Genomic DNA, 19696 nt, shown 5'->3' on the forward strand with positions numbered 1-19696 from the left:
ACTTCATGAATTCGCAAAGGTCTCTGCAGAGCGCCGGACAGACAGCATTTATCTCCCAGTGGGGACCTCTATGAAAACCCAATAAATTACCTCCTCCTACATGAATTAGTACCCACTGTAATCTATACAGAGGGCATTAACATACTGAGCCTCTTGTTTGCTAAGCTAAGTCTCCAGGCAGCATAAGTCAGCATCACTTTGTTCATTTATTTATGAGGTCTGTGATCTGATGTGGGCAGCTGGAAGAGGTTTATCACCAGCTGGGATGTGGCTGTTGTGTAGAGGCACTGCATGACAAGATGCTCCATTAAAGACTTGACATCGTGTCAGACCAGTGGAGTGGGCATGCTGCACTTTTCGGACAAAGACTGAGCTTTTATTCGTTTGTCTTTTTTTGTAGTTTTAATTTCCTCCAACAATGCAAAAGCTGGGATAGTCTTTTTAAGGATAATATCAGATAGTTCAGGTTTAGCTGAACCTAACAGTTAGCCTAATTAATTTAACAATGATGCATCCAAAGATGCACATCATGCAGTTTATTGCCTCTGACATCATTTTTTTGGATTCTCCAAGAAAAACATTCTGTCTTTAAAAATACACCCAACAAGTCCCCAAATACAAAAACATGAAGCTAATAAATGCCATAATCTCATCATGTTTTCCACTCTTTAACTTAAGTAGTTGATGTGCTCACTTTTTTTCTGAGAAGGTGTAATGTCACCAGAGTGGAGAAGGTTTCGGCACTGACAACTTAAAGTGTGCTCTGGAGGTAGAGCAGCTCGCTGCTCCTGTCTGCATGCGTAAGGATCCTTGGGCATGACACTGAACCCCAAGTTGCTCTCTGATGCATTAATCGTTGCACAAATGTGTATGAATGTTAGATAGAAAAAGCAGTTGGGTGTAGAAAGTTAGCCCTGTGATAGACTGGAAACCTGTGCAGGGTGTACAGTATCTCATTTCTTGGCCAGTTAGTTAACTGCAGGTGGGGTCCTCCTGTAAAGTGGATGAAGAATTACCCTCCAGCCTACATGTGTAGATAGAAGGTATGGTTATAAGCATTATAAGAAAATCAGCCACATGTAAGGTGCTTCAAGGAGAGATGCTGCTCCTCTATGTCGAAAGCAAGAAAAACATGGCTTGTTCAGGCTCTATCCTGAATTCCATCTGAAGTATTCTTTCCACATGCATCTGAAATTTTCTGGAAGCTCTATCTTCTCACTGAATCCTGGACTGTATACCAGCTGAAAGTTGAGGAAGGATGTGGTAGTGATGAGTCAGCCAGGAGGACTCTCCTATGTTGCTGCTCCCACTGCCAGACTGCAGCTGCACCTTATGTACATTTTGTAGTATTCATTCCACCTCATTCATTTCTGTATTTTATGTATATAAGTTTAGATTCGTTATTTATAGTTGGTTTACACAGCTTTGTGTATGTATGTGTAATGTGTATATATAGACGTGTGTGTGTGTGTGTGTGTGTGTGTGTGTGTGTGTGTGTGTGTGTGTGTGTGTGTGTGTGTGTGTGTGTGTGTGTGTGTGTGTGAACCAAATTCCCTGTATGTGTCTGCACATATACTTGGCCAATAAACACGATTCTGATTCTGATTCTGATTCTGATGTTGCTCTTGTTGCTGATTTGAGTCTCATAAACTGGTTTGTGCCTCATAAACTGGTTTGCGCTTGAGCTTCTTTAAAAGTGCTGTGCTGCCATGACAACAAATCATGTTTTGTCCACAGAAACATAAAAAAACAACTCTTTAACATTATCATTTATCATTAGTTTTCTATGTGACAGAGTGTTTGAAACAAAATATGATGCGCAACGATTACACTGATGTTATTTCTATGACAACAAGAACAGAAAGACAAGAGCTTATATGATATTCTTGAAGGTGGGGGATATGAGGGAGTTGAAGTGTTTCGCGAGAGACGGTGAATCGCTTCATCATCAGAGCTCGAGACTGACTCCACAGCAAATGTGACTTCCTTTGGGTGACAGGACAGACCCACTGGGGGAGTTAGTCTGGAGCTTTCCAAACTACCGCCATCATACATATTCATATCGTCAGGACACAGCCGCGTGGAGATGAACAGAGTGTCCCGTAATGACCGTGGTCATTACCGACACCATCAGTGTAGCAGATTCTCCATCAACATTAGCGTCTGTCCTCGGGCAGCGTCATCTTCTTCTCTCCGTCCAGATTTATTTTCATTCTCTGCACGCTCTGCGCTCCCGCAACAAGGCACAGGCAGCCACATTTGGCATTATGGACACGCAGCCGAAATGAGAGCGCATAAACATCAGCAGACACATATGATTGATGAGCGGGATCCAGCAGCTGTTGCTAAGTGACCTTATACAGCATCACATGCGTGGGAGGAGCGAATATCCAAGGTGACCAATGAGATCATTTGGCCTAAGCTGGAAGAAAAACTGCAACACATATAAAACTGAGAATGTACTCGTAAAAAACGTCCCAGGACATCGCTTCTATAGAGGGCATGAGGACAATGCGCTCATTAAAATAACTGTAAAAATATATAAAACGAAGTTGTGGGAGTGAAAAGGCATGAGCGAGCAGGAGGGGGAGGAAGACGAGGAGGTGGGGTGGGAGGGCAGAGACGCAGAGCTATTTAGCTGTTTACCCTGCGCGTTAATGAGACAGGGCTAAAGTGAATCGCTCCATTAGGATGCTGGCATTCACGCAGGTTTATCAAGTCACACAACAACTTTAAATACACAAACATTGATCTTAATTATATTACAGGGATGCCCACACAGACCAAACAGCCTGATTAATAATCTGCTTCTAATGACGAGAGACTCACCGAGTGTTTTAGTCTAAACAAACACAATACAATAGCAAACTGTCAACACAGGACTGAATTCCACTTTAACACAGTCCTGCAAAGAATGATGTAATGACTGAGCACAGCAAGCAGACGTACCAATCAGCAGCTGTTTAAATACCAGGTAGAGTCCATCGTCAGGAACAAGGAGGTAAAAAAGCAGGCTTTAGTAAAACAGTCTCAATCTATTGATTTGTCTTTCAAGACGTAAACAATGACTGAATTTCCCTGTAATTAAAATGAATTTCAGTGTATTTTTATTTGAAATTACAATGTAATTATATTTACCTACAAATACGTAAAGACAGTACACTAGAATAAGAGAGTAATAAGTCATGTTTTTACAAGAAACAAAGAAGTAATTATACTGTATGTAAATTCAAGTACTGCGTAACTAAAAACACGTAATAACATGAATATTCTGTACTTTTCAGGGTGTAATATTCTACTGTTCTTTTATTTGACCAATATAAATGTGACAGGCAATGCTCTTCTTGACAAGCTTAAATGGAAAAATGAATATTTTTAAGATTTGCTGACCTCTGTGACCATTTAATTATGGAGTCAAGCCTAATTTAGTATAATATTTTTAGTTTTTCTGCAAAATGACCAAGACAAAAATAAAATGCATGTAGTTGTGCAATACTTAAAATTTCTTTGCTGTAAAAACCTGATCTGTTACCGCCTTATACTAGTGTACGACCATCCAGGTAAATGTAATTAGTCATTTAAAATAAAATGCATTGAAACTGATTTTAATTACAGGGGAATTATGCCCTTACTCGTGATACCTGAGTTTGCGATACAAATCCAACTTGATTAGATTTAGGCAAAGATTACAGTTTGGGTTCAAATGCAGTGGTTTATGCTTCTTGTATGTGGTTTTGCAGGTTGCCAGCGCGGGTCTCACCCTAACGTTAGGACAAACCTAATCTATTGAAATACATTTGAAATGTGAAGTTTGAACTACAAAACAAGTTCAACATAAGCAGATTATTTTTCACAAAGAAGTCAGAGGGATCTTGCTGACATTATTTTCCAGATAACTGTTTGGGAACATATCTGCTTTGCAGCAGGTTAGACCTGTAGCAAATGCAGAGCGTTCTCACCCTCGAGGCGTAACATGTCGACGTTTTGTCACGTCCCGCGGCGTTCCTGAGGAACGCGAAAGGAGACCTTCGGCGTTCTTATGGTACGCGGCGGGTTATGGCTGGAATCCAGTGAATGACACTCCCGCGGTAATAGACGTTCCAGCCCTGTATTCCAGCCCTAAACCTAACCTTATCCCTAGCCCTGACCATAACCTTATTCCTGACCTTAACCAGGTCTTTAATGATGTTAAATAGTGTGTTTCTAAGCGATTTGAAGAAAAAGAGCGAACATGTGTAGATTCAGTCCAGACGGTTCTCATATGTCCTCTTTTTTCCGAGGTCGTCATTTAGGAACGTGGTGGGTAGCCGAAAGCGTAATATGGTGACGATTTGTCACCTAGCGTAAAATGTTACGCTTTGGGAGTGAGAACGGGTTGAGCAAATGTTGCCATAGCAATGTACCTCAGGGAAAAAGTGAACCGCCTTCAGTTACTGAATACTGAAAACCCGAGGTTCAATTTGAAGGTACCTCGATGATCCTTCATAGTACAGTCTGCTGGAAAGAACTGTGCAGATATGAAAATGTTTCAGTCATTTTCATATCTGTACAATCACAGTACTCCTCAGCATTAACATCCAGTTTCCCAGTTATTGAAAAAAAAATGCATGAGAGCTTTACAGCATTGCAGACAGAAAGAATCTCGTATATGTTGGACATCAGTGGGTCTGGGTTTGCTAGTTGCCTGTAGCCACATGCTGGTGTGTGGAAGAAAATGGTTGTCTACAAATATCTGCGTCAATGACTTTGTGCTCTGAGGGCGTTTGGAGAGTGCTCACATGTTTGGAAAGTAATGGCAGTGGAGCTAATGGGCGTATTGATTGCTTTTCAATTGCGGAGCCAGCAGCCTCACAAATTAGATGTTTTAGCAGCTCTATTTATCATCCAAGAAGCGTGCATTGTCAGGCTGGAGAAGTTTGAACAACACATCAGACCGGCTTGATTCAATTTAAGTCAATTGCAGACGTCTGGCCGTAAACTCACAGGAGATTTGGGTTTTTCACTCTATGCCTGTCACATCATTTGGGAAACATTGTTAAACATTGCCCTAATTGGACTGCTGCTGCCTTTACTTTTGGTGATGTGGTTTCAGTGCAGGGAGCTCGCTCTGAATGATTGACGCACAGCTTTGAATAACAGGATAGTCACATGATGAAGAGATGATTTTTAAGATATGAGAAAACTGAGCTAGTACAAAAGGACTGAATTCATGCTGCAGGCTGAGCGATCACCTTGATCCATAGATGGTGCTGTGTTACTGACAGACTGCACCACAGAAAACCTCCCAAGATGAAGGTTTTAATTATGTTTTGATGAATTTTTACACAAGGTTTGTCAATTAGAGCTTGATTAATCTTGAATAAAGCACGTAGGCCGGTTCCCTCACCGTGCATGTTTTTGATAATGAATCTGAAAGTGAGTCACTGTTTCACAGCATCACACAATAAATCATCCTGTGATTTCTGGGAGTGTGTACGAGCACATTGGTTTCATTTAACCCTTTCAGAGCCCGGCTGAGTTTGGAAGAAATAATGGTGTTGTCCTGATAATGTGCAAGTACATGCAGCATGTCTGCGAGAGAATAAAGGTCCGAGGCTTAGTAGCTCCAGTGAAGGACAAGCTGAGATTTGCTCAAAGGAACATTGGCATGAACTTTGCTGTGTTAGAGATTTCAATTTAAACTTGAAGAGTGTGTCTGATGGGTTTAGTTTTCTTTTTTTCAGTGAAATTGCAGTTTTTTGTATTCATTAAAAGTTGTGCTCAGAGAGTTTGTTGTATAATCTTTAAATTTAGTCATTTTTATTTTTGCTCCATTTTTTTGTTCTTCCACAGATCTTTGTTGTGACCAGCTGTAAAACGCGATGGATAAGTGGAAAGATAAACTAATTAGTGTAAAGTTTACTTCTTGACCTGTGTCTGCAGACACACTGGTGTTGTGGGTGGCTGTGGCTCAGGTGGTAGCGCAGCTCAGCTACTGATTGGAAGGTTGGTGGTTCCATCCTTGGCTTCCCCAGTCGAGCCAAGATATTAACCTCAAGTTGCCTTCGATGTGTTCATCGGAGTGTGAATGTGTGTGAATGTAGATTAGTTTGCACTTGTGTTTGGAAGTGGTGGTGTGAATGAGGCATGTTGTATACACATTGTTGGGAAGGTTCCTTTTAAAATGTATGCCACTACAGATTACAGAATACATGCCCCAAAATGTATTTTGTAACGTATTCCGTTACGTTACTCAATGAGAGTAACGTATTCTGAATACTTTGGATTACTTAATATATTATCATGCTGTTTACAACTACATGAATGTAATTTATTGCTATTACTGAAGGTCCGCGGCTCGTAGCCGAAAACTAGCTTTACTTTGTTGTCTGGGTCAAGTTTGCTAGTGAGAGACAGAGAGAGGCGTTGAAAGGCTGCTCCAATGGGACTTATTGTTTCAGAGGAAAACACAAACACAGTGTACAGTTGAGTCTTAATAGATTACTTACAACTGGGCTCGTCAGGCACTCTTCTTGGCTGCAGTGGTTATCATTATATTTACATGCTTCCATCTCCCGCTTCTTGTCGGTGACAGCTCGTACTTTTCGACTCTCCTTTTTCTCCCTCCCTTGCTCACAGACACACAACGGGTATGGCAGTCTGTAGGTTTTGCTTATAATAACCAGTCCGCTGTAACTGTATGCCAGGCGTTTATTAGCAGCCAACATGAACGTCCGTACACTCGTAACAGGAAGTACACATAACATCTAGAGAGAACCACAGCGACACCTGCTGGAACTCTCCGTAACGGCAGCAACAGGAGGCAGTATGGACAAACATAACATTGCTGTTATCTACATCCCCCTTTTCAGTTTTTTTTTTCTTCTTAATTTTGCACTTTCCAGGCAAACCCAAATCAAACAACACCACCGTGATGGAAGAACTTATCAGGTTATGGATTACACAACAAAATGAGGCTTCAAATATCAAATAAAATTCACAGTAATCATTGTCATAACTACGACAAGTATGCAACAACATAACACGAGATAAAACACATTTCAAAACAGAAAATACAGCACCGGTGTGCTTTTAATCCACGTATTTACTATTCGGTTTAGACACTCTACCAGATCTGGTTCGGTACAAGTTGTCATCAGAGCGTACTTGGCATTTTGTAGGTGTTATCACCTGTTCTGACTGTTTTGTGCCATGTTGTGGTGGGTCGAGTTGAACTTGAACTGTTTCATGTTTGTTGGTTTGTGTTTTATTAGGTTCAGTTTCATCCGCTCGTCGAGATGAGTCCAGTTCATCTTGTGTTGTAGCGAGCTTTTCGGGTTGAGGCTCGCTCACAGGCAGAAGATGTTGTCTGTTGCGCCTGTATTCTTTTCCACCCGACTCAACGACATATGAGCGAGGTTCAGCACATACTTTACTTACAACTCCAATCTTGTCATGTCCTCTCTGTGTTTGTAATCTCACCACCTCGTTTGGTGTTAATGGACTGAGCAGCTTGCTGGACTTCTGTGGTATCCCATGTACTGAGAAGTGGTGTTTGAGTTTGTTAATGACTGAGGCAGATGTTAGGTTTTCAAGTTTATCTATTTCAAACCATCCAGAATATGAATCCACGAGCACAAGGTAGTGGCGATTGTCCCATTCAAATAAGTCTGTGGCTGTGATGGACCAGGGAAGATCAGGAATTTGGTGTAGTTTCAGGGGCTGTTTTTGTTGGTGAGGCTTTAGACTGTTGCAAATGCTGCATGATTTGACTTTGTTCTCAATGTCAGAGTTTATTGTCAGCCAGAATACGCTGTCCCTTGCTCTCCTTTTTGTAGACTCCATGCCTGGATGTCCCTTGTGTAGTTCCTGCAGATAGGTTTCATGTAGTGATGCTGGAACGATGGCTCTGTTGCCTTTCATAATGACATTGTTGTCGATGATTAGTTCATCGTGGTAGCTGAAGAATGGTTTTATTTCTATAGGCACACTACTTGCTTGTTTTGGCCACCCCTGCTGGATGTAGCGAGCAAGTGTCTGTAGGGTAACGTCCTTTGAGGTGTGTTCGGTGAGCTCTTGTAGGCGTTTTGGTGAGATGAGCTGAAGTGTCATTACCTCGAAGTCGCGCCCCTCTTCCTTTAGAGGTTGCTCATCCAGCGTTGGTGTGCGAGAGAGTGTGTCTGCGATGTAAAGGTGTTTGCCTTTCTTGTACACCAGAGTCAAGTTGAACTTTTGTAATCGTAGCATCATGCGCTGTAGCCGTGCCGGGACTGTGTGGAAAGGTTTGTTTTGGATTGTGACCAAAGGCTGATGGTCAGTTTCAATCACCACTGGCTTTCCGTAGATGTAGTCGTAAAACCTGTAACATGCGAACACTACAGCTAGTAACTCCTTCTCTATCTGAGCGTACCTTCTCTCCGTTGGAGTTAAAGTTCTTGATGCATATGCCACAGGTTTGTCGTCCTGAAGGCATGCAGCCCCCAGACCATGCTGGGAAGCGTCACATGTGAGAGTCACTGGCTTGTGCATGTCATAGTATTGAAGTACTGGTGGGCTAGTGAGGCATGCTTTAAGTTTGTTGAAAGCATCCTGCTGATGTTGAGTCCAGCTCCACACCACATCCTTGTGAAGCAACTGACGAAGTGGTGCCGACAGTTCACTTAAGTTTGGGATGAACTTGCCCAGGTAGTTGATCATTCCCAGGAAACGTTGGAGAGACGTCTTGTCCTCTGGTGGTGGCGTTTCATTGATCACGGAGATTTTAGTTGGATCTGCTTTTAGTCCTTCGTCAGTGAATATGTGTCCCACGTAGCTCACTTCTTTAAGTCTGAACTTGCACTTTTTTGGATTCAGTTTGAGTTTTACTTGTCTGGCTCGCTCCAGAACCTTTTTTAAATTTTTGTCATGCTCCTCTATTCCTTTGCCTCCCACTATGATGTCATCCACTATCACTGCGCATGGATATCCCATGAATATTTGTTCCATGGCTCTCTGGAAGACTTCAGAAGCGGTGTTGATGCCAAAGGGCATCCTCAGGAATTTGAATCTGCCAAAAGGTGTTGCAAACGTAGTGAGAAGAGATGAGGCAGGATCTAGTTTGATTTGCCAGAAGGAGCTCTTTGCATCCAGAACTGAGAAGATGGTTGCTCCCGACATCTGAGCAGCTACTTCCTCCACAGTTCGCATGGGATGGTGAGGTCGCATTAGTGCCTTGTTCAGATCCCTTGGATCAATGCAGATACGAACATCATCTGTATTCTTTTTGTGTGTTGCGACCATGTTAGATACCCATTCCGTGGGCTCCTCCACTGGTTCAATTACTCCCAGGGCCTGCATTCTTTGAAGTTCCTCTTTAACTCTTTTCTGCATAGGAACAGGAACGCGTCTTGGAGGGTTGACGACAGGTGACACGTTTGGAGTGAGTTTCATTGAGTAAGTTACAGGTAAGTCACCAACTTCATCTTCAAACAGGTCTGTGTATTCATGAAACACTTTCTGCGCCAGTGTCTCATCCTGATCTGTGTCAACTTGGTAGACTTCCTTGCTGAAACTAACCAGTTTCATTCGCACGCTGTCCTTTAATCCGATGATGGGTTGCACATCGTGTTTTACAACTTGGAATTGCAGGTCATATAACTGTCCAGCTAGCTTGCACTTGAGAGTAACTGTGCCTGTGGTCTTGATCTTCGTGCCTCCGAAAGCAACAAGATTTACCTGTTTTTGTGACTTGAATAGGGTTTCGTTGTTGCCGATCTTTCTGTAAGTGTCTAGTGAGATTACGTTACATTTTGCCCCAGTGTCTACTTTTAGTTTGAGGGCCTTATCAGAAACTTTGACTGTGCAGTATCCTTCTTTGTTGTGATTGTTCTCACCCTCCATTGTTAGGTGCTCAATGCAAAATGTCCCATCACTGTCTGGGTCAGCATCATCTGAAATTTGGTTCACTTGCTTGCCTCTGTGATGTGGTTTTGCTGATCTGCATTGTTTTTTGTAATGATTATATTTTTTGCAGACGTGACACTGTTGTCCGAAAGCAGGACATTGCTCCCTTTTGGCTGGATGCGAACCGCAACAGTTTCTGCAATTTTGAATGTTCGTTAGAGGTTTATTTATTTTCCTTTTGAACTTGCCATGTTTAATCTGTACAGTGTCCACACTAGCAGATGTAATATGCTTTGGTGTAGAGAGGGCTTTGCTATGTTGATCTGTGAGCTCGCTTATTTGGCATATACGCACCGCCTTGGCAAGAGTGAGTTCCGTCTCTTTAAGAAGGGAACGTCTGACGCTGTCACTGGTTATACCACATACTAATCTGTCTCTGATTAACTCGTCTTGTAGTGCACCAAAGCTGCAGGTTCTGGCCATGTTCTTTAATGTGCTCACATATGGAGGAGCATGACAAAAATTTAAAAAAGGTTCTGGAGCGAGCCAGACAAGTAAAACTCAAACTGAATCCAAAAAAGTGCAAGTTCAGACTTAAAGAAGTGAGCTACGTGGGACACATATTCACTGACGAAGGACTAAAAGCAGATCCAACTAAAATCTCCCTGAACTTTCGCTTTAGACATGCGGGGTCTTCCCTCGATTCCGCGGCGACTTCTACTATGCCTTCAGCTGATATGACTGCAGGGGCATACGTGAATGATCGCTCTCTTTCAATGGCCTCTGGTCCCGCCAGATTGAGGAGTATATAGGGCTTAGTCTTAGCATTTTTGTCACTGTGGGCAGCGGCGATAAAGATGTCATATTCGCGCTCGAACTTACGCCAGTTTTCAGCGACGTTGCCGTCAAAGATGAGAGGATCTGGGCGCCGGAATCCGTCCGCCATGTTGTGCGGTGATTGCTTTTTTCGTCGTCCTTACCGGCTCCGCTTTTCTTCTTGGACTGTGCAGGATTTCTAAGATATCCCACTTCTGACACCATGTAGGTTTTGCTTATAATAACCAGTCCGCTGTAACTGTATGCCAGGCGTTTATTAGCAGCCAACATGAACGTCCGTACACTCGTAACCGGAAGTACACATCACATCTAGAGAGAACCACAGCGACACCTGCTGGAACTCTCCGTAACGGCAGCAACAGGAGGCAGTATGGACAAACATAACATTGCTGTTATCTACACAGTCCATTCTCCCTGCAACACGGACTACACTGCCCATGAGGTGAAGAAAATATAATCTGATCAAACATTATTCAGCTTTAAATATTGTTCAGCTTTAAAGTTACTGTGCAACTGTGTAATAAAAATGTGCTCACGACTTTGGCCTTGAGAGCGATAAGAAGCGATCGCCTCATCCTGCAGGTGTAAGATATCTGCAAGCGAAGAGACTAGAACACCCAAGGCCGATTTCCTTTTATGGAGTTGTTTTTCTGCTAATGCAGCACTTTCCTCACAACCCCCTCCTGTAAGTTTTAGAGAATATATACCCATCCTCACAGCAAATATTGGGAATCTCCTGATGTGAGCTGTGTTGAGAGGTTGTCTCTGTCTCAATAAAAGTTCACTGATTCCCCATCTGCAGCAGGTGTCCGGTTGTCTTCATTCTCCGCCAGCCTGGTTAAGTCAATTCCTCCTTAACATCTAAAAGAACCTATTTAATGAAGGAAGACGGGTTCACTTTGTGTTTAATATTATTCTATTGCTGTTGTTGTTTTTTTATATCCTTCAATTGGCGTCACGAACAGGATCCGCTCCAGGTCAACTGGAACGGATGGGAGGACATCGGCCGTGGTCTGAGTGAACGGAGTTTGGACAAAAGCTGTGCGCACACAAAAACAAGGTAAGCAGACCTTTTATTTCTGCTATATTGAACATTATAAAAATACTTAGTGTCCAAACTCCTAGTAATTCATAACCAAAATTGTCTGGCTTACTTAAGGCTTGTTGAGAATCAGACAAGTAAATAAGAGATAAGTGAATAAGAAATAAGTGAATAAGTGAATAAAGATAAGAGTGAACTGAGGTCTGACCACGGTTGCAGCCGACGGGTTGCTCTCCGGTGTCGGATAAATACCTCAGTGCAGGTCTGGGACCTTGAAAGGGTTTATTAGTAACGCCTTTCTAAACAAAGTAAAAGGTTAAAGGCCTTGAGAATATTTTTTAGTAATATTCTCTAAACTACAGAAGGGTTAGGAAGGCCCAGAGGACTTTATTAGAAAAGATCCTCTAAAACTTAAAAAGGAGAAGTACTGGTTGGAGTCCAAAGGAGGGGTCCCTTTGATCAATAGGAGAAAACGGATCTCTTCTTAAAACCCCGATGATTTTAGTGTTTTAAATGTTTTGATGTTCTGTTTGATATTGGACACACATAAATACACGCTGAATGCTTGCTGTGGAACACTGGGCAGGACAGTTTGGTTCTCCGTTGTTCACAGATTACACAATTAAAGGAACTAGGTTCCTCTTTTGGTTAAAATAATACACCACACATAGAATTTTTTTTTTTTACACATTTATTACATACATAAGGAGGGTAATGAGTGACTGCAGGTAATGTATGAAGTGTGAATGAGACGTGTGAACAAGGTGACAACCAACTAGCACCCCTATCAGGAAGCTCTAGGCAAGGTTACCCGCCAGACTCCGGTTTGGTAGAAGCTTGGTAACACCTGAAGGGATATTTCAGTGCTGACTCACCTTTAAAGCAGCGCCCCAGCTGTTAGTGCCTAACAGAGGCAGAAACCCAGCTGGCCCAAATTCTCCTTTAAAATCAATAAAAGAACACTCCTCCATTGACAGTAAAATGGATGGAGAATTAGATCGACAAACTAATGATGATGGTTGGGGTCCCGGTGTTATTCTTAGCACATTGGGAGAACAATTAACATGTGTTGAGACAGTCATCAACTCCACACACCAGCCTAAAGAAGCAAAAAAGCAGAAAGAGTCATTGAGGAAAACAGCTGAAAGGTTAATGAAAGAAAAGGGAAAGGACGAGGGGAGTAGTGGTAACTGGGGAATAATTTGGCAGAATAAGGCTATGCAGGCAAAAGAGAAAGAGGAAGAAGCCAACTCAGCAGCAGCAGGTGCAGGTGTGATGAGCGGGGTGAGACACAGAAAGGAAGCAGATAAGCACGCAGGCCGCAAAGCTAAATTTAATCACTGGGTGTGTTTATGGGAAACTGCAAAACCACACATGAAGAAAAATAGGTCTCAGCCACCTCCCTATTCTGCCTCAACTCCTCCCTCAGCAGGCATATATCCGGTACTTAATATCTCTGGTGGAATAATGACTATTGGAGAAGAACCGCCCGTAGCTCCAACTCCCATAGATACCAAGCATTTTTGCCCAGGAAGCTCCTCTCTGTCGGCGACATCCTCAGCTAGTAGTAGAGCCCCCTCCTCTATGTCCCATTGTTTTGGAACCGGATCTGAGGGCCTAACTGACCCATTTGCGAGCGCACCATTTGCGGTTCGAATGAACAGACAGGAACCCACTGAACAACAATTAACTGATCAAGAAGCAGCATTACGCAGCTGCTTAAATGAACATAGGTCAGTGGTCCAGGTGAATAATCGTGTTGCGTCAGCCCCTCTTTCCCGGTCCAACCCCTTTGCCGGCACTCCTGTCGCTGTTAAAGGAGATCTGACCGCTACTGCAAAAACTGAGCCTGGCACTTCACCAAATGTCACAGTTACCATGTCTTTGGTGGGCCGTCAGGATCCGGAAACACAGATGAGTTTAGCCCACGTTTTTGCCGACACTGCTACCCCACCAGGCGGGGAAGAAACTGAGGATACTGATGATGAACTCAGTGACCTTAACAATACACCCCCCTCTACCCCTCACAGTTTAGGATATCAGACTAGATCTAAGGGCCCTGTGCCTCAGCCTCCAGGCATGTTTCCCCTGGTCCAGACTAAAGCGCAACGTAGACCAGTGTATCAACCTTATTCATTCGGAGATGTCCAGGCCCTAGTGGACAAACTCCCTGACATAATGGAGGGAGGGAATGCCTGGTTGGCTGGTTTGGATAAATACACAGCTGGACAGGACCTCGCACTGGGAGATTTTAGAGCTATTATAACTAGGTGCACATCCCGATCTCAGGCAGCGGACCTGGAACAAAATGCGGGTACTACCATGCATGAGAACGAGGTGCCACTAATGCAGGCCTTGAGGTTTATTGGACCGGCCCTGCGCAAACAATTCCCACCCAAAAATCAAGGCACCTTACAGAAATTTAAATGGGAGGGAAAGCAAAATCCCACCCATTATCTAAATCAGGCTGTTGAAGACTGGGTGAACCATACAGGTCATCACCCCAGTAGGACTTGTTCACAGAGCATGTGGTTTAGAAGGGCGGTGCTGAGGGGCATTCCGGAGTCAGTAAGCCAGAAAATGGAGGATAATCCTGATTTGCAGGACTGTGACTTTGCAATCTGGAAGAAACATTTGATTTTTAATCTTAACAAAGTGCAGATTAAGTCTGATGATAAAGCAGAGAGCGTCGAAGATTTACAGTTGCAACTGTTGAAGGTTCAGCTGCAGAAAGCTAAAAACGACCTGGGTGGAAAAGGTGACAAGCCTAAAAAGCAGCTTGTGGCCGCTGCGGCTCCCCCTCCTGGTCCAGTTGCCCCTGATTTGTATCCGAACCCATGGCCAACTGATCCACAGCCCCCCCAGTATGGTGCTTATCACTCCCCGGCCCCTTATGGGCAGAGAGGTTCCCCATTTGGAGGAAACAGAGGTGGTTTCAGGGGAAGGGGTCAGATGGGAGGTGGTAGGGGAGGCCAGATGTATGTTTGTTTCCGGTGTGGACAACCTGGACACTGGGCTAAAGCGTGCCCTTTGAACCCGGCTGCTGGAAGAGGCAGGGGAGCCCGTGGTGGGCCCTATCAGCATCCTGGCCACAGAGGTGGACCTCGTGGTGCTTTAGTTGAAGTGCCCCCGGCCCCACAGATGCCTGTGATGGGGTGGGAGTACTACGAGGGTGGTCCCCAGCTATAGGACACCCCACAGACTGCCCAGGACGGTGAAGGGACAACGGCGGACCCTATGCTGTCCATAACTGTAGATAGAAGAAGAAGCAGCTTTTTAGTGGACACTGGAGCTACGTACTCCACCATTAAGGATGTTGCTCGTGAAAGACTTACTGACAGAGTGATTACAGTGGTGGGCATATCTGGGGAACCTAAAACTCTGCCTTACACCGTGCCCCTACCCACAAAGGTTGGAGATCAGACCTTGTTACACAGCTATGTTTGTTCAAAACAGGCGCCTGTGAATTTACTGGGAAGAGACTTGTTGATTAAATTAGGAGCCACAATACTCTGCTCTTCACAAGGCCTAACTGTGACTCTCCCCACTGGGGTTGTGCTTCCCTGTTCTGATGGGCCAGAGGGAGGTGGTCAGTTTCTGCTGCAACCCTCCTCCTGTTTAGCGGACTCTGCTGACATCTACTGGGCATTATTGGAAGTTGAAACACCTGCTGAACCAGGAGTTTGGACTGCTTTTCAGCAATGGCGGCCGTGGCTCTCACTCCTACATCCTTATGTCCCTCCCCCTGACCCACCTCATGTTACACTGTTTTATGACAGGCATGACACCACCTGGTACCAGCACATGTTCCAAGAGCAGTGTGAGGGGCGGGCTTGGTCTCTGAACATGTCGTGCATTTTTGCGGCACCGGAGGGAGTGGCAGCAGCGGTTACTTTTACAACAGATCAATTACAGTGGTACATGATGTCTGATGAGGCAGCTCCCCATGTGTCACTGGCCTTACATCCTGGACACCAGGCTAAGGAGCTGGGTGGAATGGTTAAACGTTCCCTTGCGGCCACTGACTGGACACCTACAAAACTCCCACAGGTTTTGTTTTCTCCATCTACCAAGACATACCAAATTTTAAATGATTGCTTTAATTCCTCAACACTGCAACATGGAGTGGTCAGCGGGTCACATGGCAGAGAACACACAGACCACTGTGATGCTGCGCCTTTACTCGACTCTCTTCCAGATTGTTTGTGGTCCCTTGGACCCACAGATGTAGGTTTAGTTGATGTGGAGCCAGTCTCTTTTCAACTGTCATCTGCTACCCCTTTGTGGCAGCCTCAGTACCCACACAGACCGGAGGCTGAGGCTGGGATTGCAGAAACAATTTCTGGTTTGGTCACTGCCGGTGTCTTGGAGCCCTCCTGCTCTAAGTGGAACACGCCCATCCTACCCGTTGAGAAAAAAGGCACGGGGAAGTTCAGAATGGCACATGATTTGAGAAGGATTAATGCCTTACTTGGCACTCCTACTTTGCCTGTGCCTAATCCTTATGTTGCCTTGACCAACCTCCCACCATCTCATGCCTGGTTCACCTGCATTGACTTGGCTAATGCCTTTTTCTGCCTCCCACTTCGTGAGTCACTGCGTGACATTTTCTCATTTACATTTAGAGGCCGACAATGGCGTTACACTCGCTTACCACAGGGATTTGCCCTCTCCCCAGGACTGTTTAATCAGTGTTTGAAAGAACTTTTACAAACCAGCCCACTACCATCTGACTGTATGTTAATACAATATGTGGATGACCTTTTGCTGTCTGCCCCCACGGCTGACATCTGTTTGGAGGCCACCAGAGTGGTACTTCAACACCTGGCCAACACAGGTTTTAAAGTGAGCAAAACCAAACTACAGATTGCAAGAAAACAGGTTTCTTTTCTAGGCCGCATGGTCTCACAGTCCGGTATTTCCTTGTCCCCAGAACACAGGAACTCCATTTTGCACCATCCAAAACCTCTAACTGTAAAAGACATGTTGTCATTTTTGGGCCTGACTGGTTACAGCAGGACCTATGTCCCAGACTATGTTGGCCTTACTTCCCCTTTGCGCGCTTTGGTAAATGAACAAGGCATGAGAAACCTCTCTGCTCCCCTCTCATGGACTACAGAAACAGAACAGGCGTTTATAAAGTTAAAACAACAGCTTTCTGTCGCCTCTGACCTTGCTGTGCCAGATTATGCTTTGCCTTTTCATCTTGATGTTTCTGGAACTGGAACCCATATCAATGGTATCCTGTTCCAGAAAAAAGGGGGAGAGAGAAAAGTGTTGACATATGTAAGCGTAATGCTGGACAACACTGAAAAACGCCACCCACCGTGCACACAACACGTTTCTGGACTTGCAAAAATCATTCAGAAAACAGCACACATAGTGATGAACCACCCACTAAAAATTTTGACATCACACAGTGTGGTGGCCTACGTCTCCTCACAGGCCTTCACACTCACTTCACTCAGGCAGAGACGCCTCAGTACCATTTTGGAAGCACCACACATCACCTACTCACATGAAGGCATAAACATGGCTGATCACATGGGATCAGGGGAACCACATATGTGTGAAGAGGTTGTGCAGGTACAGGAGAAAATCAGGCCAGATTTGCAGGCAGAACCTCTAATGGATGCAGAAAAAGATTGGTTCACAGATGGATGTTGTTTCAGAACTGAAAGTGGAATGTTGAAGGCTGCATGGGCAATAGTGGAACAGACAGACATGAGATGGAAAACAGTGAAAGCAGAGCAGTTGACAGGACAACAGTCTGCACAGAGAGCTGAACTGAGAGCGGTGATTGAAGCCTTAAGGATGGGAAAGGGACAGAAAGTGAATATATACAGTGATTCAGCTTATGCTGTGGGAGCAGTGCATGTGGAGCTCAAGCAGTGGCTAAGAGCTGGTTTTTTGACAGCCAGCGGAAAGCCTATTAAACATGAGATAGAAATGAGGGAATTAGCGGAAGCACTGTTGTTACCTGTTAAGGTGGCAGTGGTAAAATGCAAAGGACACAGTGCCGGATTGGATTTAGTGGCATTAGGTAACAAACAGGCCGACTTAGTAGCGAAGCAGACAGCTGGTTACTTACCCTCCCTGATTATGGTAATGGACCCAGAAGCCACACCCCCTCCAGAAAGACCACCCATACAACTAGGCCTAGCCACAATCAGAGAGTTACAGGACAAAGCCAGCCCCCAGGAAAAATCATTATGGGTAACAAGAGGGGCCACAAACACAGATGTTTGGCGTGGCCCAGACGGAAGGCCCATTCTACCGCCAGGGGTCAGACAGACAGCAATGGAAGAGGCACATGGAGTGGGGCATGTGGGACCTGCACAAATGATGAGGAACTTAGCCGCCTGGTGGCACCCTTATCTAAAAGACATGACAAAATACATGGTTAAAACCTGTAAGGAGTGCAACCAATTTGGAATCAAGCCCGCCTTCAAGCCAATAGCAGGGTACTTCCCCATCCCACTTTGCCCAGGGAAAGAAATAATCATTGATTACACAGACATGGTGGACAGAGTAGGTAGTTACAGGTACCTGCTGGTGGCTGTGGATGCATTTTCAGGTTGGCCAGAAGCCTGGCCGACAGCAAGTGAAAACAGTAGAACTGTGGTGAAGTGTCTGATTAATCATTATATACCACAGCATGGGTTTCCCGAGGTCATAAGGTCGGACAATGGTTCACATTTCAGGAACCACGATCTGCAGAGGGTTGAAGCCGCATTAGGTTTGAAACATAAGTTTGGCTCAGTTTACCACCCCCAGTCCCAGGGGAAAGTGGAAAGGATGAATCAAACTCTAAAAACTAAATTGGCTAAAATCTGTGCACAGACCAAATTAGATTGGGTTAAGGCATTGCCTCTTGCATTAATGTCCATAAGATGCTCAGTAAATCAAACCTCTGGTTACACTCCATTTGAGTTGGAGCATGGCAGGCCTTTTCCTGGCCCCTCCTCTCGCCTGTTAATGTCGGATGAAGCTGATTCAGACCTCGATCCGAGGACATATTATAACATGCTCCGCAGTTTTGTTGCCCAGTATTCCTCACAGGTCGCTGAAAGAAACCAGCAAGAGCTGAAAGAGGCGGCTACACCTGGAATGGACTACGTCCTCCTGAAAGTCACAAAGAGAAAGTGGGCTGAGCCTCGCTGGACAGGCCCTTACCGCATAACAGAGCGGACCTCCCATGCTGTCAGGCTCGAAGGGAAAGGTGACACCTGGTTTCATTACACACAGTGCGCTGCTGCCACCGAACCAGGAAGAACCTTGAGAGAGGTGCAGAAGGACCTGTCAGAAGGAGCTGCAACAGCATCACCAACCACTTGAGGGAGCCAAAGCTCAACCTACAAGCCGGCTGGTTACAAAAGGGGGTGTTCTTCATACTGAACTAAACATTTTTTTATTTTTAACATCTTTTATGACTTTGCTTTTATATTGGCTTGAGTTTTTAAGATTTACATTTTACATTGCAATAGTTTTAACCGCTGAAAGCTCATTTAAAGTTGTGTCACTGATACTTTTTGTTGCTCTTTAACTCCTAGAACACGCCCTTGGCGAGGTGGGGGGAACTGGACCACCTTTCTCTGCCCCATCATCCTCTATTAGAAGACATCCAAGCTAAGTAAACATGTCTTGGCCCTTTCCCCCTGAAATGACAGGCAGGCAAAGATGTTGCGTCTTTGTTTGCTTCCTGGCCCTGGGTCTCATTCCCATTGGCATAATCCTGATCTGTGAAGGGCCCCCGACACTTCTGACACCTTCAAGTTCAAAAGCTTCGCCCCCTTCTGACAGTCCCAATCTGACAAATGTAGCCCCTAGGGTCTTGCCCACCACTTCCTCTCCAGTTTTGCCCACGCCCAATCCATTTAGAAAGAAACGAGACACGGTTACCTCCTGTACCCCAAGTACGACTAGAATGATTACTCTCTGTGTCCCCAACAATAA

At 44.6% G+C, this 19696-nt stretch overlaps 1 protein-coding gene across 1 annotated transcript; it reads left to right on the top strand.

Annotated features, from left to right (window-relative positions):
- The first annotated feature begins 15314 nt into the window (after nt 1-15314).
- On the top strand, nt 15315-19151 carry LOC113032263 (uncharacterized). Its single transcript, XM_026185067.1, has one exon. It carries the CDS (start codon nt 15545-15547, stop codon nt 19076-19078), a length of 3534 nt encoding a protein of 1177 aa, XP_026040852.1. The 5' UTR covers nt 15315-15544; the 3' UTR covers nt 19079-19151.
- Nucleotides 19152-19696: the final 545 nt, after the last annotated feature.

Source organism: Astatotilapia calliptera, chromosome 2, assembly GCF_900246225.1.
Source record: "Astatotilapia calliptera chromosome 2, fAstCal1.2, whole genome shotgun sequence".
NCBI lineage: Eukaryota > Metazoa > Chordata > Actinopteri > Cichliformes > Cichlidae > Astatotilapia > Astatotilapia calliptera.

Bases quoted from the DNA above. Each gene is read 5' to 3' on its own strand.
- LOC113032263 (XM_026185067.1), top strand. From the start codon at position 15,545: ATGTTCCAAGAGCAGTGTGAGGGGCGGGCTTGGTCTCTGAACATGTCG.